This window comes from Erigeron canadensis, chromosome 8 (assembly GCF_010389155.1).
Source record: "Erigeron canadensis isolate Cc75 chromosome 8, C_canadensis_v1, whole genome shotgun sequence".
Lineage (NCBI taxonomy): Eukaryota > Viridiplantae > Streptophyta > Magnoliopsida > Asterales > Asteraceae > Erigeron > Erigeron canadensis.
The window spans coordinates 21,434,087-21,452,885 of NC_057768.1; the positions used below are offsets into that span (position 1 = coordinate 21,434,087).

At 38.1% G+C, this 18,799-nt stretch overlaps 1 protein-coding gene across 1 annotated transcript; it reads right to left on the bottom strand.

The window, feature by feature from the left end:
- Positions 1 to 12,050: 12,050 nt before the first annotated feature.
- LOC122579551 (protein NRT1/ PTR FAMILY 8.3-like) lies at positions 12,051 to 16,625 on the bottom strand. The gene is made up of 5 exons (XM_043751740.1): positions 16,507 to 16,625; positions 15,020 to 15,122; positions 14,729 to 14,946; positions 13,722 to 14,278; positions 12,051 to 13,111 (listed from the first exon to the last, which is right to left on the bottom strand). Exons 1-5 carry the CDS (start codon positions 16,555 to 16,557, stop codon positions 12,289 to 12,291), a joined length of 1,752 nt encoding a protein of 583 aa, XP_043607675.1. The 5' UTR covers positions 16,558 to 16,625; the 3' UTR covers positions 12,051 to 12,288.
- Positions 16,626 to 18,799: the final 2,174 nt, after the last annotated feature.

Sequence of the window (18,799 nt, forward strand, 5' to 3'; positions counted from 1 at the left end):
GAGTTATTCTTCATATATCTTTTACTTATTAAGTTTTTAGTGATTTGATTACTGAAATCGAGTAGATAGTACTATATATTTTTCACTAGTAAATTTGGTACATGTTAAATTCAATTTTTTAAATCCAAGTTAGATTGTTGGAATAATAGAAAGTAAATAGACAAGCCCAAAAATCTCTATCTGGCCTAATTAAAAGCCCAGACTGGCCTCGTCTGGCAGGCTCTAACAGGCTTTGTTTTAATATGAAAAGTCCGGTCTTATAAGCAATGTCTTTCCGGCCCCCGTCTTTTTAAAAGTTTTTAAGCCTGGATTTTCTTGGGGCTTTTTTGTGCACCTCTAATTAAAAAGCAGGTTAAATAAGTGATAAATACTCTGAATTTTGGTCTTTGGAACAGAAATCATGAGTTCAATCCTCGTTCCATGCAAAAGTTGGAAGGTCTTTTCTACCATTTAGGTAGAAATTGAAAGCAACCTATCTACTTAGGTAAAATTTAAGGTCTATCTACATCTTAACCTTACCATACACCGTCGAAGTATTGAAACTCAAAACCCATAAAAGGCAGATTCTTTCTTTATTTCTTTTTTTTTTTCACCTATAATTGGAAGTGAGAGAAGGGATGCATCGCCGGAAAGCAAAGTGAGCCCTCTACATGATAAGTATGACAGCTACGGGGGTTATGGGAAATAACAACATATCGATAAGAGCACACATATCACTAAGTAACACAATTTACTAGTTGCTCACTTCTTTATCAACATACTATCTAAAATTGTTGCTGGTTTCGGCTAGGAATCTTGAAGGAGGCACGGGACAACCCTTATGACCCCTGCTATTTTGATTTCGGACAAACATATACTCCGTATCTCCTAACTCGTATAAATTATGTTTAAGAAAGTATATAGGCTTAAGTTCTAAAGGGTTAATCTAGCTTAGGAAGGGTTGAAAGGTTGCGTAAGGCTTGTTGACAGTTCCCAACTGGTGTGAGATTAGTGAGATAATCGCACGCCACCAAGCTTATATGAGAGTGTTTGTGTGTGTTTCATTCTGCCTTGAACGAGATTCATGGCAAGGTATTTATAGGGCCTAAGGAAGGATCTAGACCTGGTCCCAAATCCATGACGCCATGGATGCAGGAAGCCGTTGAGTGGTGCGTTGTCTAGTGTAATGCAGTACTGAGGGTGTGCCAGATAGATAGACGTCATGATATTGTCGTAGTCTATGGATGTGTATAGACGTCATGATATTGTCGTAGTCTATGGATGTGTATAGACGTCATGATATTGTCGTAGTCTATGAATGTGTATAGACGTCATGATATTATCGTAGTCTATGGATTAGACTCCATAGCCTAGAGGGTGGTAGCCTAAGTAAGCCGTAGCCTACTTAGTCGATAGCCTAAGACTCCATAGCCTATAGGGTGATAGCCTAAGTAAGCCGTAGCCTACTTAGCCGGTAGCCTAAGTAGGCGGTAGCCTAAGGATTACGTCAACTAAATCTTTGCTAAAAATATAGCCGTGGGTATACGTTATCAAGCCCCCCAGCCTAGCACTTGTGAGCTTGTAAAGTGTTGGGCTAAGAATTCATTTACAAATCTAAAAAATTTGAATATCATAAGATTGGTCATGGCCGAAGGGTGTTAATATGGTCGTAGGCTGTATTTAAATTAGTCGTGACCCATTAGATAGATTTTGGCCGTAGCCTTATCCAAATTTTATTGTGGACGTAGCCTTAATATTGTTATGGTCGTGGCTCCTTAAATGGGTTGTGGTGATAGGATATTAAATTATTGTTTTGATATAATTGATATAAATAATTCTCATGTGCTAGGGATTTTGTGTGTATGTATTTGGTTTTCTTTGACTTCTAGACCGTAGGGGGTGGTGACACAGTGGGTCCGTAGACTATTAATTTTGCATATTTGAATATTACTAACTTTTGGATAGTCCATGGAAAATCTAGATATTTTATTTTCTTAAAAAAGGAAGTAGGCTAATGTTTTTTTCTAAACATTGTGGGCCTGAACCTAAAGAAGATGTGTCTTGGCTTGTAGTTTCCATAAACCATAGGGTGTGAGCTGATGTGTATTTATACACTTATTCCCCCCTAAAACAGGGATACAGAAAACTACGAACGCAAACAAAAGATTCGCCAAAGAATATTAGAAAAATTGTGTGCGCGTGATATAAGTGTGTCCGCGCATGGGGAATCAACCTGCTGCTTCATGTCTTGTCACATCACCCTATTTGTCTGTCTTTCTTATAAATAGGGGTAAGATTAATTTCACACATCTATTTTCAAATCCAAACAATTGTTTCTCTCATGGGTGAAGAGCTGTAGGGCTCTCTTCTTTTTTATTACTAAAATTTTTTTTTTATATATATATTTTTTTCTTCGGCCGTAGCCTATTATCTCCTCAAGTGACAATAGGATATAGCCTACATCAAGAGTTTCGATCCGTAGGCCACTTGAATCCGTGGGGTGCTCGGTCTGTAGCCTATTATTTAACAGGTTTGTCTCATCTTTTGTTTTTAATTATGGGTGGTTGTAAGAAAGATTTAGCCTTGCATACATGTAGTATAGACAAGGAAGACATGCTTTGGTTTCTTAAAAAATATAGGTTTCCTCCTCGTAAGGGTTACATAGTTCCTAGGCCTACGGATACCATTAAAGAGGCTCCACAGGGAAAAATAGGTTTGTACTTTGCCATGTTTGAGGTTGCTAACATCCGGTTACCTTTTACACCTTTCTTTCTAAGTATTCTCCATTATTTTGGATGTCATGTTTCGCAAATTACCCCAATGGGAGCCGCCAAGATCGCCATGTTTGAGGCTTGTTGTAGGGCTCATGATGGGGAGCCTATAGTCGAATTGTTTCGTAGATTCTATAAGTTATGTTGTTCCGGGGATTGGTTTTCTATGGAGAGGATGTCTGAGCCTGGGTTGGGTGAGTGTATTACAGATTACAAAGATTCTTTAAAGGGCTGGAAAAGTAGGTTTTTTTATGTACATCATCAATTGTGCTTCCTATATATTATCAGTCTCTCGAGTTCAAGGATGTTCTTGACACTAAAGGGAAAATGTCTGACCCTATTCCGTATGATGGTTTTGACGTGGAACTGTATAAGTCCCTGTTGGCATCTAAGGTTGTTTGGAGGACATTGCCAGAGGAGATTCTTTATCTTGCTAGATTAAGTAAGACATGGGCCCATCATCCCGCGGAGCCACTGATCTGGGGCACGGATGGGAAGGGTATGGAGCCGAAAATTATTTTAGTTTGCTTTACTATGACTAATTGTGTATAATTCGTAGCAATAACTTGTAAATATGTGCATACTTGTGACATTATATCTTGACTCTATTCTAATTAAAAGATATCTTTTGATTGCAGTGATGGACTTTACCACTTTTCTGTTAGAAGGTTATGAAAATGCCTCTTATACTCCTGACGTCCCTAAGGGCGAGCGGGTGCCTACTGTTAAGGACTTGGATTATTCTAAAGAGCTTGAAGTACTTTTGGATGATGATGAAGAGCTTCAAGCTATAGATCCTCAGGCAGAAGGGGTGGAGGGTGTGAGCAAGTCTCAAACTTTAGGGTTGCCTGCCTGTGCTAGTGATTTTGGACACATATCAAATAAGCAGAAAAAGAAGAAACAAGTGGTAAGCCAATCGGGTCAGAAACGAAAGGGTAAAATAGATAGGGAGACAGTATCTAATCAACCCAAAGTTAAGAAACCTAAAGTTTTTGAGGGAATAAGGTTGTCTGAGCCGTCTGGTGGAACTTATAGGCTTCGTAGTGATGGCCAAAGTACTTCTGGTTACGGTATGGTGAAAAGTAGGGCTTCCCTGGTCAAGGTATTTGGTTCTAAAGCAGAGAGGACGCTCCCTGGCGAGCTTTCAGATGGAGAAAGGGAGAAAGAGGAAGAAGAAGACGAGGGAGAAGAGGAAGAAGAAGGGGAAAGTGCCACGGGAGGATACTATGCTCCTGATTTCAAAGTTGATGAGCTTCCTGCCATTCCTTCTGTTAAAGATTGGGAGCCTCCGGAAATCCCAGATGTAGATGGTCCTTTTACTTTGACGCTTCCTTGGGTTCCTTATAAGAGTGGTCTGCTCGAGAGGAGTGAGAGGGCAGCTTATGTTCAGGCGTGGTGATGCCTTCTAGCCGTAAGGAGATGGCTGGTCGCACTACCAATTCCTTCCACGATCACAGTCGTGAGATAGCTATTCAATATATGTCTTGGCAGGTAGATTTTATTTTATTATTATTATTATTATTAATACATACTTGGGTATACAAGCTAACCCTTCATTATTTTGGGTTTCTCTTCTTTTTTTTTGTTTGCAGGATGATAACTTTCGCAGGTGGACGATTATGGAAAAGAGCCCAAGTGAAGCAAGGAAACAGGTGACGATGCTAAAGTACCAGTGTCGCGGATATGAGGATAGAAATGGCACATTTGCATTCGGACACCAGGTTGAAGATCTTAAGACCGAACTTCAGATTGAAAAACAAAGGAACGGTATGGTGGATGCAGAGTTAGACCGTGAAAGGGGCAAGATACGGGATTTGGTGAATTGGCGGAAGACTGGAAAGAAAAACATGATAACAATCAAAAGAAAATTGAGGAGTTGATGTTGGAGTTTAGTGAGAAAGAGAAGTGTTATCTTGATGAGGTTCGTGAATTAAAAGAGAAAGTAGGTGAGCTTGCTGGTGAGAAGCGGGCTGTGTTGGAGGCTATTCCAGAGTTTGTCCGAAATCTTCATTCTAGCCTTGAATTCAATTTGGCTATGGCTGAGGTTTAAAAGTTTGCTGTACGTTTGGGTGCTCACCGTAACCTTGAAAAGTTACATGCTAGGAATTCTAAGTTGGACATTACTAAGTTTGAGGGGTACAATCCAGGTATTATATCTGAGCTTCAAAGCGCAGGGGAAAAGTTTCGACAGAAGACTTATGCTTACCTTACTCAGCTAGCATCTAGTTCGGGACTCTTGGCAAAAGACCTATTGAAGATTCCGGCTCCAGAGACTACCTCTACTTCGTTTTCAGTTCCAGCTCCATCTACTTCTTAGGCTTTTCGCTTTATTTAGTTTGTTGCCTCTGTTGGTTTTAGACATTTCCTTTATGTTTGTATGTTGCCTCTGTTGGCCTTAGACATCTGTTGGCCTTAGCCATTTTCTTTTGTGTATGCTTCATGCTAACTTTGTGTTGAACAATTTTTATGTTGCTTGCCTTTGTTTTAATGATGTTGTTACCTTTAGTCTTATGCTTTGGATTCCTATCTTGGTAGCTAGAGCGTTGCCAAGATTAGTGGTAGGGTAAGTTCTTTAATTACTTCTTACCTTTATACGAATTGCATGTTTCAATGCCAGAGATTAAATTTAGGGCTTATGCCCTTCTAGTCCTAGTAGCCGGAGCGTTGCAAGGACTCTATAAAATCTAATTTTTATGTATGTATGGTTTTTCGCACTACTAGTCCAAGTAGCCGGAGCGTTGCATGGACTGTATGGAAACCCTTAATATTCATGAAACAGGAAAATAAAAATTTGCTCTAAGTGTTGAATGAAATGGAAACCTTTGATTTTCATGAATTTTCTAGGCCTGAGCCGCTTGTACATGTTAGGCCGTGGGCCGTAATGTGAAAAAGTTCAAAACGAATCATTCTAACAATTTGGTAGTGCATATTTAGACATAGCATTTTTTTAGTTGCCTTCCATTCCATGTCCTTGGGAGTTCTTCTTCCGTTGGTGTGGTTAATTTGTAAGATCCATTCCCGCAAGCTTCAGAGACTAAGTAGGGGCCTTCCCATTGCGGTCCCAATTTGCCTTGGGCTTCTGCCTTACTTGCATCATTATTTCTTAACACATAGCTTCCTGGCAGGAAGGTTTCTTTATGCACTCGCTGGTTGTAGTACTTCTGCATCTGCTTTTTGTATTCAGCTTCCTTAATGGCTGCGACTTCTCGCCTTTCTTCCAAAAGGTCCAAGTTGGTTCTTAGTTGTTCTTCATTTTCAGTGTTGCTTATGAATCGTCTGGCCGTTGGAACACTAGCTTCAGCTGGGATCATTCATTGCTTCTGTCCCAAACACCAGGCTAAAGGGAGTTTCCCCGTTGCTGGTTTTGGGAGTGGTTCGGTGTGCCCAGAGTACTTAATGTAATTCGTCCACCCAACCATTTTGGCTTCTTCCCGGTCTTGCCTTGATCCCCTTAACTATCGACTTGTTTGCCGACTCCACTTGTCCGTTGGCCTGTGGGTGGGCCACTGATGTGAAACTTTGGTGTATTTCAAGATTTTCACAAAAACTTTTAAACTTTCCTTCACAAAACTGCTTCCTATTATCGCTCACGATTGTTTCTGGGATCCCAAACCTTGTTATAATATTTTCCCACACAAATTTCTCCATATGTTTCCCGCTAATTGTAGCTAGCGGTTTGGCTTCCACCCACTTGGTGAAGTAGTCAATCGCTACTACTAGGAACTTGAGTCTACCTGGGGCTGTTGGGAATGGTCCCACAATATCGATTCCCCATTTGGTGAAAGGCCAGGCTGCAGTTACAGGTATTAGATCATTCTTGGGAGCCTTCTTTACTGAGGAATGTATTTGACACGAATTACATATTCTTATCTCTTCTTCAGCGTCTCTATGCATTGAGGGCCAATAGTATCCCATTCTTGTGATTTTGGCTACAACAGTTCTTGGACCAGAGTGGAGACTACATGCTCCATAATGTATTTCTCGAATAACTTCCTTAGCTTGCCTTGGTCCTACGCATCGAAGTAGAGGATCCAAGTATGATTTCTTGTATAAGCCTTCTTCCTCGAGTACATATTGCGGAGCCTTGACTCTGATTTTCCTTGCCTGGTCTCTATCAGCGGGAAGTGTCCCCATTGGTGAGATAATCAATAATTGGTGTCATCCATGTAGGGTCGTCTTCTTCTATTGGGGCTACAGTCGGACTTTCTTCAATCGAACTTCTCTCTAAGGTTTCTACCAACACTTTCTTGGTAAGGTGAGCAAACGATGTAGATGCCAATTTGCTTAGGGCGTCTGCTATCTTGTTCTTGCTCCTACTGATATTCTGAATTCGAAAAGAAAGAAATTGTTGTCTAATCTGCCTTACTTTCTCAAAATATTTTTTCATAACCGGCTCTTTTGCCTCATAAGTTTCATCTACTTGAAAAGCCACTGTCTGTGAGTCCACAAAAGCGTGTATGTGCTTCACCTTCATTTTTTGGGCTATCCGGAGTCCTGCCAGTAGGGCTTCATACTCTGAGACATTATTAGTTGCCTTGAAGTTGAACCGAAGGGCATATGTGAATTCTTGGCCTTCTGGAATAGTAAGTATCAATCCAGCTCCGGAGGCATCGGCACTGGAGGCTCCATCCGTATACAATTTCCATGTTTCTGGCTCCATAGGCTCCTCATACACTTATTTTGTCAGGGTCTTCCTTTTTTGAGAAGGCTCTTTACTTAGTGTCTCTGCTAGGAAATCTGCCAGTACCTGTCCTTTGATGGCATTCCTTGGGCGAAATTCTATCTCATGCTCCCCTAGTTCGATAGCCCATTTGGCCAATCGCCCGGATACTTCTGGCCTAGTAAGCACTTGCTTTATCGGCTTGTCTGTGAGGACCTGGATTGGGTGGGCCTGAAAGTAGCGCCGGAGCCTCCTAGCAGCATGGATTAATGCCAGGGCCAACTTTTTAATTTCTGGGTATCTTGTTTCTGGACTTTGGAGCACTCTACTCATAAAGTATATAGGCACTTGCCCTCCCTTTCTCTCCGCTGTTAGGAGTGCAATAATGGTTTCTTCTAAGGCTGCCAGGTAGACTTGCAAAACTTCTCCCTTAATGGGGGTTACCATCACCGGTAAATGCGTTAAGTATTCTTTAAGTTCACTGAATGCCTTTTCTGCTTCTCCGGTCCATTTGAAATTCTGCTTGTCTAAGCAGCCTTTCAAAGTCTTGAAAAATGGGAGCGATCGTTCTGCTGACTTGGATAGAAATCTGTGTAGGGCTGCTAGCTTGCCGTTGAGGCTTTGGATTTCTTTGAGAATTCTTGGTGCCTTCATGCTGTGTATGTCTTTTATCTTCTCTGGATCTGCTTTAAACCCTTCTCTTGTTATCACGTGCCCTAGGAATTGGCCTTCTTCTACCCCAAATAAACACTTCTTGGGGTTCAACTTCATGTTTATCTTGAGGAGGGTTTTGAAAGTTTCCTCTATGTCTACTAACATATCTTCTTCATTGCGACTTTTGATAACCATGTCGTCTACATAGGCTTCAAGATTGCGGCCTATTTGTCTTCCGAAGGCTTTGTCAACTAGTCTTTGATATGTAGCCCCAGCGTTTTTCAACCCGAAAGACATTTTTCTATAACAATAGATTCCATCATTCGTGTAGAATGCTGTCTTATCTTCATCATCTGGATGCATCTGGATTTGATGATAGCCTTTGTATGCATCTAGGAAGCATTTTAGACGGAATCCTGCCAGCGACTCTACTTTCCAATCTATCTCCGGCAGTAGGTAGCAATCTTTTGGACATGCCTTATTGATATCAGTGAAATCTACGCACATCCTCCAGCCACCGTCATGTTTTCCGACCATCACTGGGTTTGCTACCCAGCTTTGGTATTTAACCTCCCTTAGTATTCCTGCCTTCACGAGATCTGCTACTTGTTCACAGGCTACTTTGCTTCTTTCTGGTGCTAAACTTCTTCTTTTTTGCTTTATTGGTTCCACATGTGGTCGGGTATTTAGCTTGTGTTGAGTATCAAACTTTTCTCCGTCAATGGTTATTTGCCGTGGGACACCAGTCATGTCTGCCGGGGTCCAGGCAAAAACTTCTTTGTGTTTCTCTAGGAGGCTTCTTAACTTTCTTTGGAATTCTGTTGGGAGTTGTCTCCCGATTAGCACATGTTGATCTAGGTGCTTATCATTGATGAACAGCTTATTCTCCGACCCTTCTACCTTGTTTGGCAATTCTCCCTTTGGTTTATCTTCAGTTACTTCGACATGGGCACAACAATACTCTTCTTGACTATCTGCCTTAATGCATCCAATACCGTAGGGTGTAGAGAACATGACCATGCCATGCATTGGGGAGGGAATAATTCCCATTTTTCGCATAGCTGTCCTACCCAAGATAACATTGTAAGGGGAGTCAGCCCGAACTATGATGAAAGTTAGCATTTCTGTTCTTATCATGGGGATCGTCCCCACTGTTACATGCAGGGTGATCTCCCCTAAAGACCAAGATCTTTCCCCTGTGAAGCCTACTAGTGGGCAAGAGATATTTTTCTTTGTTTTCCTTAGTTCATGCCGAAGTTTCAGGAAGCAGTGTTCATACATAATTTCACAAGCGCTTCCTATGTCTACGTATACTCTTCTCACTGGGTGGTTCCCCATCACCGCGCTTACTATTAAAGGGCCTTCGAATGCTTCTTCTTTTGCTATGGGAGGAAAGTTGATCATTGCCTTTTTCCAAGCCTCAGCCTTTCTTGCCTCTACTTTAGTATGCCTTACATCTGCTATGATTACCATGATTGGTTCTTCGAGAGGCTCTTGCTTCGTCTCTGAGGGTCCCGCCTGCTGTTTTCCTTTTGGACTTGGGGTTTTTATTCCCCTCACCAAGCTAGAAAGCTTCCCAGTCTTCAACGCTTCTTCCATCCTCCCCTTCAATACCATGCACTCATTGGTGTCATGACCATGAGAATTGTGAAACTCACAAAACTTTGTTAAGTCTTTGGCTTTCGGACCAGCTCGTGACTTTGTTTGTGGCTTTTCAGCAGCCAAAATGTCTTTTGATCTTGGAATGTGTTGTAGAGTGCTATGGTTGCTTGTAGAGGTGCCATGTGACCTATGGTACGGGTTGCTTCTATTTCTTTCTTGTCTGAAATTGTTGTTGCGGCGTACTTTGTCATCTCATTCCCAACGCCTTCCTTCTATTGGGCCTGCGACATTCCCTGCCGTTTCTTGACCCGTCATAAATATATGGCATTTGTTGGTGACCTCTGTGTACGGTTCTGGTAGATATAGGAACTCCACTAGAGGCTTCCACCTTAGGCCATGCACAAAACCAGAAACTCGTTGGTTTTCGCTAAGGCCTCTTATGAGGGAAGTCTCATTTGTGTATCTTGTTATGAACTGCCGGATGCTTTCATTGTCTCTTCTCTTTATATTATGGGCCTCCAAGTGTATTTTCTTGTACTTTACTTGTTGGCTGAAGTGGGATCTGAATCTCCTTTTAAGGTCTTCAAAACTAGTGACACTTCATACGGGTAGGCTTTCAAACCATGCACGTGTCGTATCCCTTAGGGTCAGTGAAAACATTTGACATGCCACCGGCACGTTCCATTTCTGCATTTCTTATCATGCCATTGAAATGTTTGAGATGATTGTCTGGGTCACCCTTCCCATCGTACATTTCGATGCCTTTTGGTAGCCCTCCCTCCGGCAAAGGGTAGTCTTCAATCCATTGAACGAATGGACCTGGGTCCGTCTTAACAATCATATCTTGTTCGCTGGGGTACCAAGTTGAGGATTGAGGAATGGGATAGCAGGGTGGTTGTGTAGTGTAGCTTCCGTGTGTTCCCATAGGTTGTGGTGTAGAAGATTGACCATTCATGTTATACCCCTGTTGGGGAGTGAGTGATTGGTATTGTGGAACACAAGGTTGGGTGTATGACATCGTCCCCCCAGCGGGTTGGTGAGTAAGGTGTGGTTGTTGGCTTGTGACATTTAGGTTGGAGTTGCCATGATATGTTGGGTTGTATGTTTGTCCCATGGTTTGGACATATGAAGCAGCAAGTGGTGGTAAACTAGGACCTTGTGCTTGTGCCATTGTGGAGGCATTTACAGTAGAGTTGGAGTGGACCCTTGGCCTACTATCTGACCGGGTACGTGGGGGAGCTTTCATTTCTATTTCTTCGTCAACTGCTTCACTCTCTTCTTCGAATAGACGTGTCCGTACACTTCTCATATTCTTCCGCCGAAGGTATTCTTGTATCAATGGCTCCAAAACTTCCCACTGCCGATCCGTAGGCCGTGGGAAATCTTGTATGACTGGTGGACTTTGATTTGTAGTAGGTGGATTTTGATTGTAGTAGGTGGATTTTGATTGTAGTAGGTGGATTTTGATTTGTGATTGGTGGATTGGAGGTTTCGAACCCAGGAGGTAAATTTGGGTTATCTTCCTCCATTTTTCCGTTACTAGATTATATTTGAGTGCGGATGGCGCCACTTGTTTAAGCAAGTATATAGGCTTAAGTTCTAAAGGGTTAATCTAGCTTAGGAAGGGTTGAAAGGTTGCGTAAGGCTTGTTGGCGGTTCCCAACTGGTGTGAGATTAGTGAGATAATCGCACGCCACCAAGCTTATATGAGAGTGTTTGTGTGTGTTTCATTCTGCCTTGAACGAGATTCATGGCAAGGTATTTATAGGGCCTAAGGAAGGATCTAGACCTGGTCCCAAATCCATGACGCCATGGATGCAGGAAGCCGTTGAGTTGTGCGTCGTCTAGTGTAATGCAGTACTGAGGGTGTGCCAGATATATAGACATCATGATATTGTCGTAGTCTATGGATGTGTATAGACGTCATGATATTGTCATAGTCTATGGATGTGTATTGACTGCATGATATTGTCGTAGTCTATGGATGTATATAGACGTCATGATATTGTCATAGTCTATGGATGTGTATTGACTGCATGATATTGTCGTAGTCTATGGATGTATATAGACGTCATGATATTGTCGTAGTCTATGGATTAGACTCCATAGCCTAGAGGGCGGTAGCCTAAGTAAGCCGTAGCCTACTTAGCCGATAGCCTAAGACTCCATAGCCTATAGGGTGATAGCCTAAGTAAGCCGTAGCCTACTTAGCCGGTAGCCTAAGTAGGCGGTAGCCTAAGGATTACGTCAACTACATCTTTGCTAAAAGTATAGCCGTGGGTATACGTTATCAAATTACAAGGTCCAACTATTGAATACCATATCTCCTAACTCGTATAAATTACAAGGTCCAATTATTGAATACTAACATATCAATTCTCAGGTTTCAAAACATTAATCATTTGCCATAAATTCTGAAGCAATTGATACATGAACATGTTTCTCACACATTTTTCTGAAAAAAATATTTCCGAGCATACAGTACATCCTAATGAAAAAAGAGATGTGCACTATCCCATTGATAAGTATAAAAACAACTGATGTTAGGCCAACCCTAATGAAGCTTATTAAACAATATAGAAACATCATTGATCTATAGTAAGATGAACTTGTTGCAAAAATTTAGGAAGCGGCTTTTGATTTGTACAACTTAGCACAAACTACGTACACCACCATATTCAAGAAACTAAGCCCAGCCAAAAGCCAGAAAAACCGATCAAGATGACCTTGATTCAAGTTATCAGGTATCCATCCAAGTTGTCCACCACGAGTAGTAACAGATGTGACCACGGTTAAAATGAAGGAACTCAGATAATTCCCCAGTGAATTCGTCAGTAAAGCAAGTGCACTACACAAACTACGCATAGCATCGGGTGACTGATCATAGAAGAACTCAAGCTGGCCAATGAAAGTAAACACTTCTGCGGCACCTAACAAGAAGTATTGGGGTATTTGCCAGAAGATACTAATTGGAACAGGGGTATTTTTATCAATTAACCCGAGTGATCTAGCAATACTGAGACGTTTAATCTCAACCAAAGCTGCAGCAGACATGCAAAAAATAGAGAGAAAGAGACCGATACCCATCCTTTGCAGTTCAGTAAAGCCTCTTTCTTGCTTTGTGATTTTTCTTGCAATCGGGACAAGGATTCGGTCATAAACAGGTACCCAAAAGATGACACTTATGACATCAAAAGAGGAAAGAGAAGCAGCAGGAATGGTGAATGTACCAATTGCCGTGTCCATCATCATTCCTTGTTCTACAAACAAGGTTGACATTTGGGCATATACTGCACAGAAAACGATCCCGGTTGCCCAGATTGGGAACATTCGGATCAAGATTTTTAGTTCCTCTACCTGGGTTACAGTACATAATCTCCACGGATTGGAGTAGTTACCACTGCTGGTTTCGGTTGTGGAGAGTACAGCAGCTTTATCAAGAAACCTGCATATTGAAAGATCAATGAAAATGTACAAAATAGGGATAGGCCAAGCTGGATTAAACCCAGACATCATTTCAAATTGTTTGATAAGTAATTACTGTGAGAATTTATTTGGACAGTTTTCAACCTATTTGACATGTTCCCTTTTTAGCTACTTTTAATATAATTATCTCATTTGACCAGTTAACAAATAAAAATAAACCTATATCTACGTAATCATAGGGACTGTACATAATAACAATCTATCAGCAAATATGTAAGAAAGAAAAATAATGGCTGTAGCAGTGGTAATTTCGACCCATTAAGCCATTACGTACAAATGGGTCAATTACCTATACTGTCTCCAACAGGTAAAATAGAATTCATTTCTTATACTTGCTGAAGTGGAAACATATCAAAAGAGTTGAAACTTAGTCAACTGGTTCTCTTGAAGCATTCTAGTCTGGCTTTTCAAAAAAATTATATTGTTGCTTTATAAATTTAGTTCTTATCTTTTTATGAAAAAGGGCAGAAGTGCTGGTAGGATTGGCCCAATGTATATGACTCAACCCCACCAACCCAATTTGCCATCTCCAAGAATTGGTAATAACTTGCTGAGGTAAAGAAACTTACTCCATTTCGTCAGTATGAATGAGTTTTCGGCTTCCCTTGATTGCTGAGACTTTATCAGGAGTTTCATATAGAAGTGAGCTATCAGTAGGAACTCGCAGATTCCTGTTATGAAATGATGCAACCAAAACCTGGCACATTCGTGTAATTGGGCTTCCACCTGGTTTCTGAAATCTATAAAGAGGTGTTCCAAGAAAGAAACTAACGATAGCAGCACCCATGAATAATGCAGGAATGCCAAAACCTAGTCCCCACCCCTTATTGTCTTGAATCCATACAATTAATGAACTTGAAATTAATGCACCGATATTGATGGAGAAATAGAACCAATTGAAGAAAGATCCCTTTGATACTCTCTCTTTTGAATCCGTGTCATCAAATTGATCAGCCCCAAAAGATGAAACACATGGTTTGATCCCTCCAGTACCAAGTGCAATCAGATAAAGCCCACTGAAGAAAAATGCATACTGACTAGGGGTGGCTCTTGGGCAATCAATACCCACGCATTCGACAGGCTTCAAAGATGGGACTGATGCTGACATAGTCAATGTGCACATTCCCTATGGACAACCGGAAATGAAAGCTTGTATTAGCAGTTTAGCACACAATAAACTGTTAATGTAGCATGCAATAGAGGTGACAAAATGGGTGGATTGGGTAAAGGATAAGAACATGTAATCTTCTATCAATATAGGTTAGATGTGGTTTATATATTTCATCCAGAAAACTTGTACTTTTCATAACAAATTAGTGCGTTGAAATTAATGTACAAAAAGTATGTTATTTCAATCATTGTCTACTTCTAAGTTTTCACCTGCATCATTTCAAGATACTATGTGAAGCCTGAACTAATTTCAGCATGAAGGAGCTAAAATGGTTTGCAGGGGTCAACTGTCATCCAGTTACAACACATATTATAAAATGAACTATTGACCCAAACCAGTTTCAACCTGCAACCCAAACAGCCTGTTTGCCACCTCTAGCAACATGTTTAAACCTTTAATGATTACAATGAAGTATATGATAGAGAAGACAGCAATAATCCAATATCTTCCACAATATGCATCTGCCAAGACAGCACCGATAAGAGGAGTCAGGTAGCATGTGCCTTGCCAAGTAGTAACATTTCTGGCAGCGGAAGCGTTTCCTTCATGCAACTTTTTAGTGAGGTAGCTCACAAGGTTAGTAGATATTCCATAATAGGCTAGACGCTCACAACATTCATTTCCTGTCTCAAACTCAAACAACGTTAATAATTCATGAAATAACAGAAAGCAAGCACAAGAATAACGATAAAATACCAAGGATAAAGGGGCATGCTCTCCAATTTCCAGTATTGGTTTTTAAGATTTTTCTTCCCTTGATGTCAACTGAACCATCTCCCGTGTAGAGGCTGTCCTCGGTCTACACACAAATATAAAACTTCAAATAAAACAGAAAACTTGGCTTAATAAACACAAACACATGTTTACAATGTATTGGACTGTTTCCTTTACTTTCTAGTTTCGAAAAGCTTCAAATTACAAGTGGCCGAATTGGGTAAAGGGTTACACTGCATAGAGAATTAGAGATACATGGCCAACTAGAACAGATATCTGTGACTGATTAGTGATTACTATCCCAACTAAAGTCGATAATTCATTAAATATATAAACTTTATATATTTATGTATAACCCATTAGTTTAACCACTTCATTTTTCAAGATTGAAAAAAAAAAAGAGACTTTCATACATTCTCAATATAAATCTTATATTTAGCACACATCTATTACAAATTAATTAATAGCAATATTCAAACAACAGTTCTAGAAATTTTTCTTTCATACATATATCTATTGATTGTAATTCCAACTGTAATATGATACACGATTACATAACCCATATATATCTATATCTATACTATATTATAAAGCAGATTCCTTCCAGATTTTCAACATTGAATTGAAATTTTCAATATTGATTTTAAGTACATCTATATCTATATCTATACTATATTATAAAGCAGATTCCTTCCAGATTTTCAATATTGAACTTGAAATTTTCAATATTGATTTTAAGTACTTCCCTAAAATGTCCCTCATATCTATTCTATATTTATCTAAAATAACCATAATACCATTTCTTTCTCCTCAAATATCAACCAATCATCTTTTTTCTCTCTCCTCCATAAATCATTTATTCCTCCAATTCATTCAAAATCTTTTATCTCAAAAACCGTACATCGATAAATTATAAAAATTGTATGGGTGTTCTTTAAATTTCATGCTCTTTCATTAGAGGTGTCATTCGATATACTTTCGACGAATTTTTAAATCCGAGGGCGGAGCCCATACGGCTAAGGCATTTGACTATCATGCACTATGACATATCAACTCCTATAACCTATCATACTCTATGACCTAGGTATCGCCCCGCCATCTCACCGCCGCAACGCGCGAGTACTTGCTCTCGTTATATTATATGTATTTTAAAAACCATAAAATTTTAAATAAAATCATCATATATGAACAATCTATAACAGGAGGTACTCTTTGTTCTCTTTGTCTCTCTAAAAAAGTTCAAACTAAAAAAGTGTCTCTGAATGTCCCTGGTTAATTTAAACTAAATAGGCAAATATTAAATATACTCATTTAAAACCAAAATGACCACTTGCTTGGAAATAACTAACTGATAACAATTAATAATTAGAAAAAAAAAAAAACTTGTTTAAAAAATAAATGAATATTGGGCATTTTTGCAACATACTGTGGAAGTTAATGTATATAAACATATAGAATTTAATTGATACCTCAACAAGTCTGCCTTCCAAGAGCAATCTTTCATCTTCATAGCGTCCCATAATCACCTACGATTTTTTTTTATTTTTTATATTTCTGTTACAAGCTTTAATGAATGTTTTTGTAGATATAGATATAGGTCAATATGAATAAAGAAATATTTAGTTGTCGGTATCTATGTGCACCGTCTTGATTTTCGCACTAAACGGATAATGATAAGAAGAATTTTAAGAAACATGAAGAGAAAAAGGAAAAGGGGTAATTTGAATCTCAATTAGTTTTAGCATCATGGGATATATGGTTCCTAAATTAAACTCACACGTTGTGTATGGTTAATTAAAAGCGTAATTTAGAGGTATCAGATAAATACATTTTTATTTATGATTCATGATAATATAAATAATTAGTTAGATTACAATTGATGCAAATAATAAAATTATAATATATGAATATATATGATATGTTAAAACATAACCAATGAAACGTAAATATTTATAAATCATATACAAAGATGACACCTAAAAATACATAATTTTTTTAGTTATATATAAAGAACTAAATTAAATAATTACTAAAATTTAATCTTTAGGATAGATTCAGGATGATATAGGGTTGCAACCGACTTAGTATTATATACTAATTTACTGATTCAATATTTGTGCAACTTATTATATATTAATTTTGTAGGTTTATGTTGCAGCCGACTTCACGTGAATAACAGATAACGGAAGAAGTTATCTTTAATAATTTATTAATGATGATTAGGATTAATAATTTAGAATAATTTAAATGATATGGATAAACATATGACACCTTAAAATTAAGAAATTAATGAAAAAATGACAACTCATACAAAATCCTATCTGTCATGCTCTTATAAATATCAACTAAGTAAAAACATATCCTCTCTTAGTTATATAGAGAGATTTTAGTGATGTTTTGAAAAAGAAAAAAAAATTATTAATCCTTTGAATATTAATAATAATAATAATAATAATAATAATAATAATAATAATAAGGGTTATTTACTGAAATAGTACCTGGACTATCCACCATATTACTGATTTCATACCTATAACTTTAAAATTACTCTCATCATACCCCCAACTTATCAATTCTCCACTCAGACGATACCTGACCTGACGGAAGTCAGTTTGGCCGTTAAGTTGGGGTAACTACCGTAAATTTTAAAGTTTTAGGTATCATTTATGTAATTAACCATTATTATTATTATTATTATTATTATTATAAATATCATTTTATTAGAAATTCATAGAAATTACAAGAAATTAGTAGGAAACCGAGATATTATATGGGCCCCCACTCCTCTAACTATAGCAAAACCAACCCTACTAAACATATGAGCAGCTGCACGTGCTCCAATGTCTTAAGTCACGGAGAACTTTCGGATCCGCTTTAGTATGGTCACGACATTCTTTTCAAGTTCCCCAAAAGAAGAGAATGAGAATGGGAGAAATCCATATCCAATATCCGCACACTTAGTCTTATATTTGACGCGTTTACGTTGTGCGGCATCAATCACCGCGCTATAATTTGATATATTAATAATTTTCAATAAAAAATTAAATATTTACAAAAAATTACAAAATATTATTATTATTATTATTATTATTATTAAAAATAAAGTAATTCTTTTATAAAATAAAAATTATAAAAATAAAGTAATTCTTTTATAAAACAAAAATTATATATATTAATAATTTTATAAAAATAAAGTAATTCTTTTATAAAATAAAAATAAATATTTACAAAAAATTATCAATGTACTTTTTAAAATTATTTATTCCTAAATAATACTTTGTGTAATTAAAAAAAAAACAACAACAACCATCATCATCATCATCATCATCATCATCATCATCATCATCATCATCATCATCATAATAATAATAATAATAATAATTATTATTATTATTATTATTATTATTATTATTATTAATATTATTATTTTGATAATAAAAACATCACTTTCATTAAAAATTAATAAGATTTACAAAATATTAATAATAATAATAATAATATAAATAATAATAATAACAATAATGGTAAATTACATAAACGATACCTGGACTATCCACTATATTACTAGTTTCATACATAAAACTTTAAAATTTACGGTAGTTATACCCAAATTTAACGGGCAAACTGACGCCTGTCAGGTCAGGTATCGTCCGAGTGGAGAATTGATAAGTTGGGGTATGATGAGAATAATTTTAAAGTTATAGGTATGAAATCAGTAATATGGTGGATAGTCTAGGTACCATTTCAGTAAATAACCCTAAT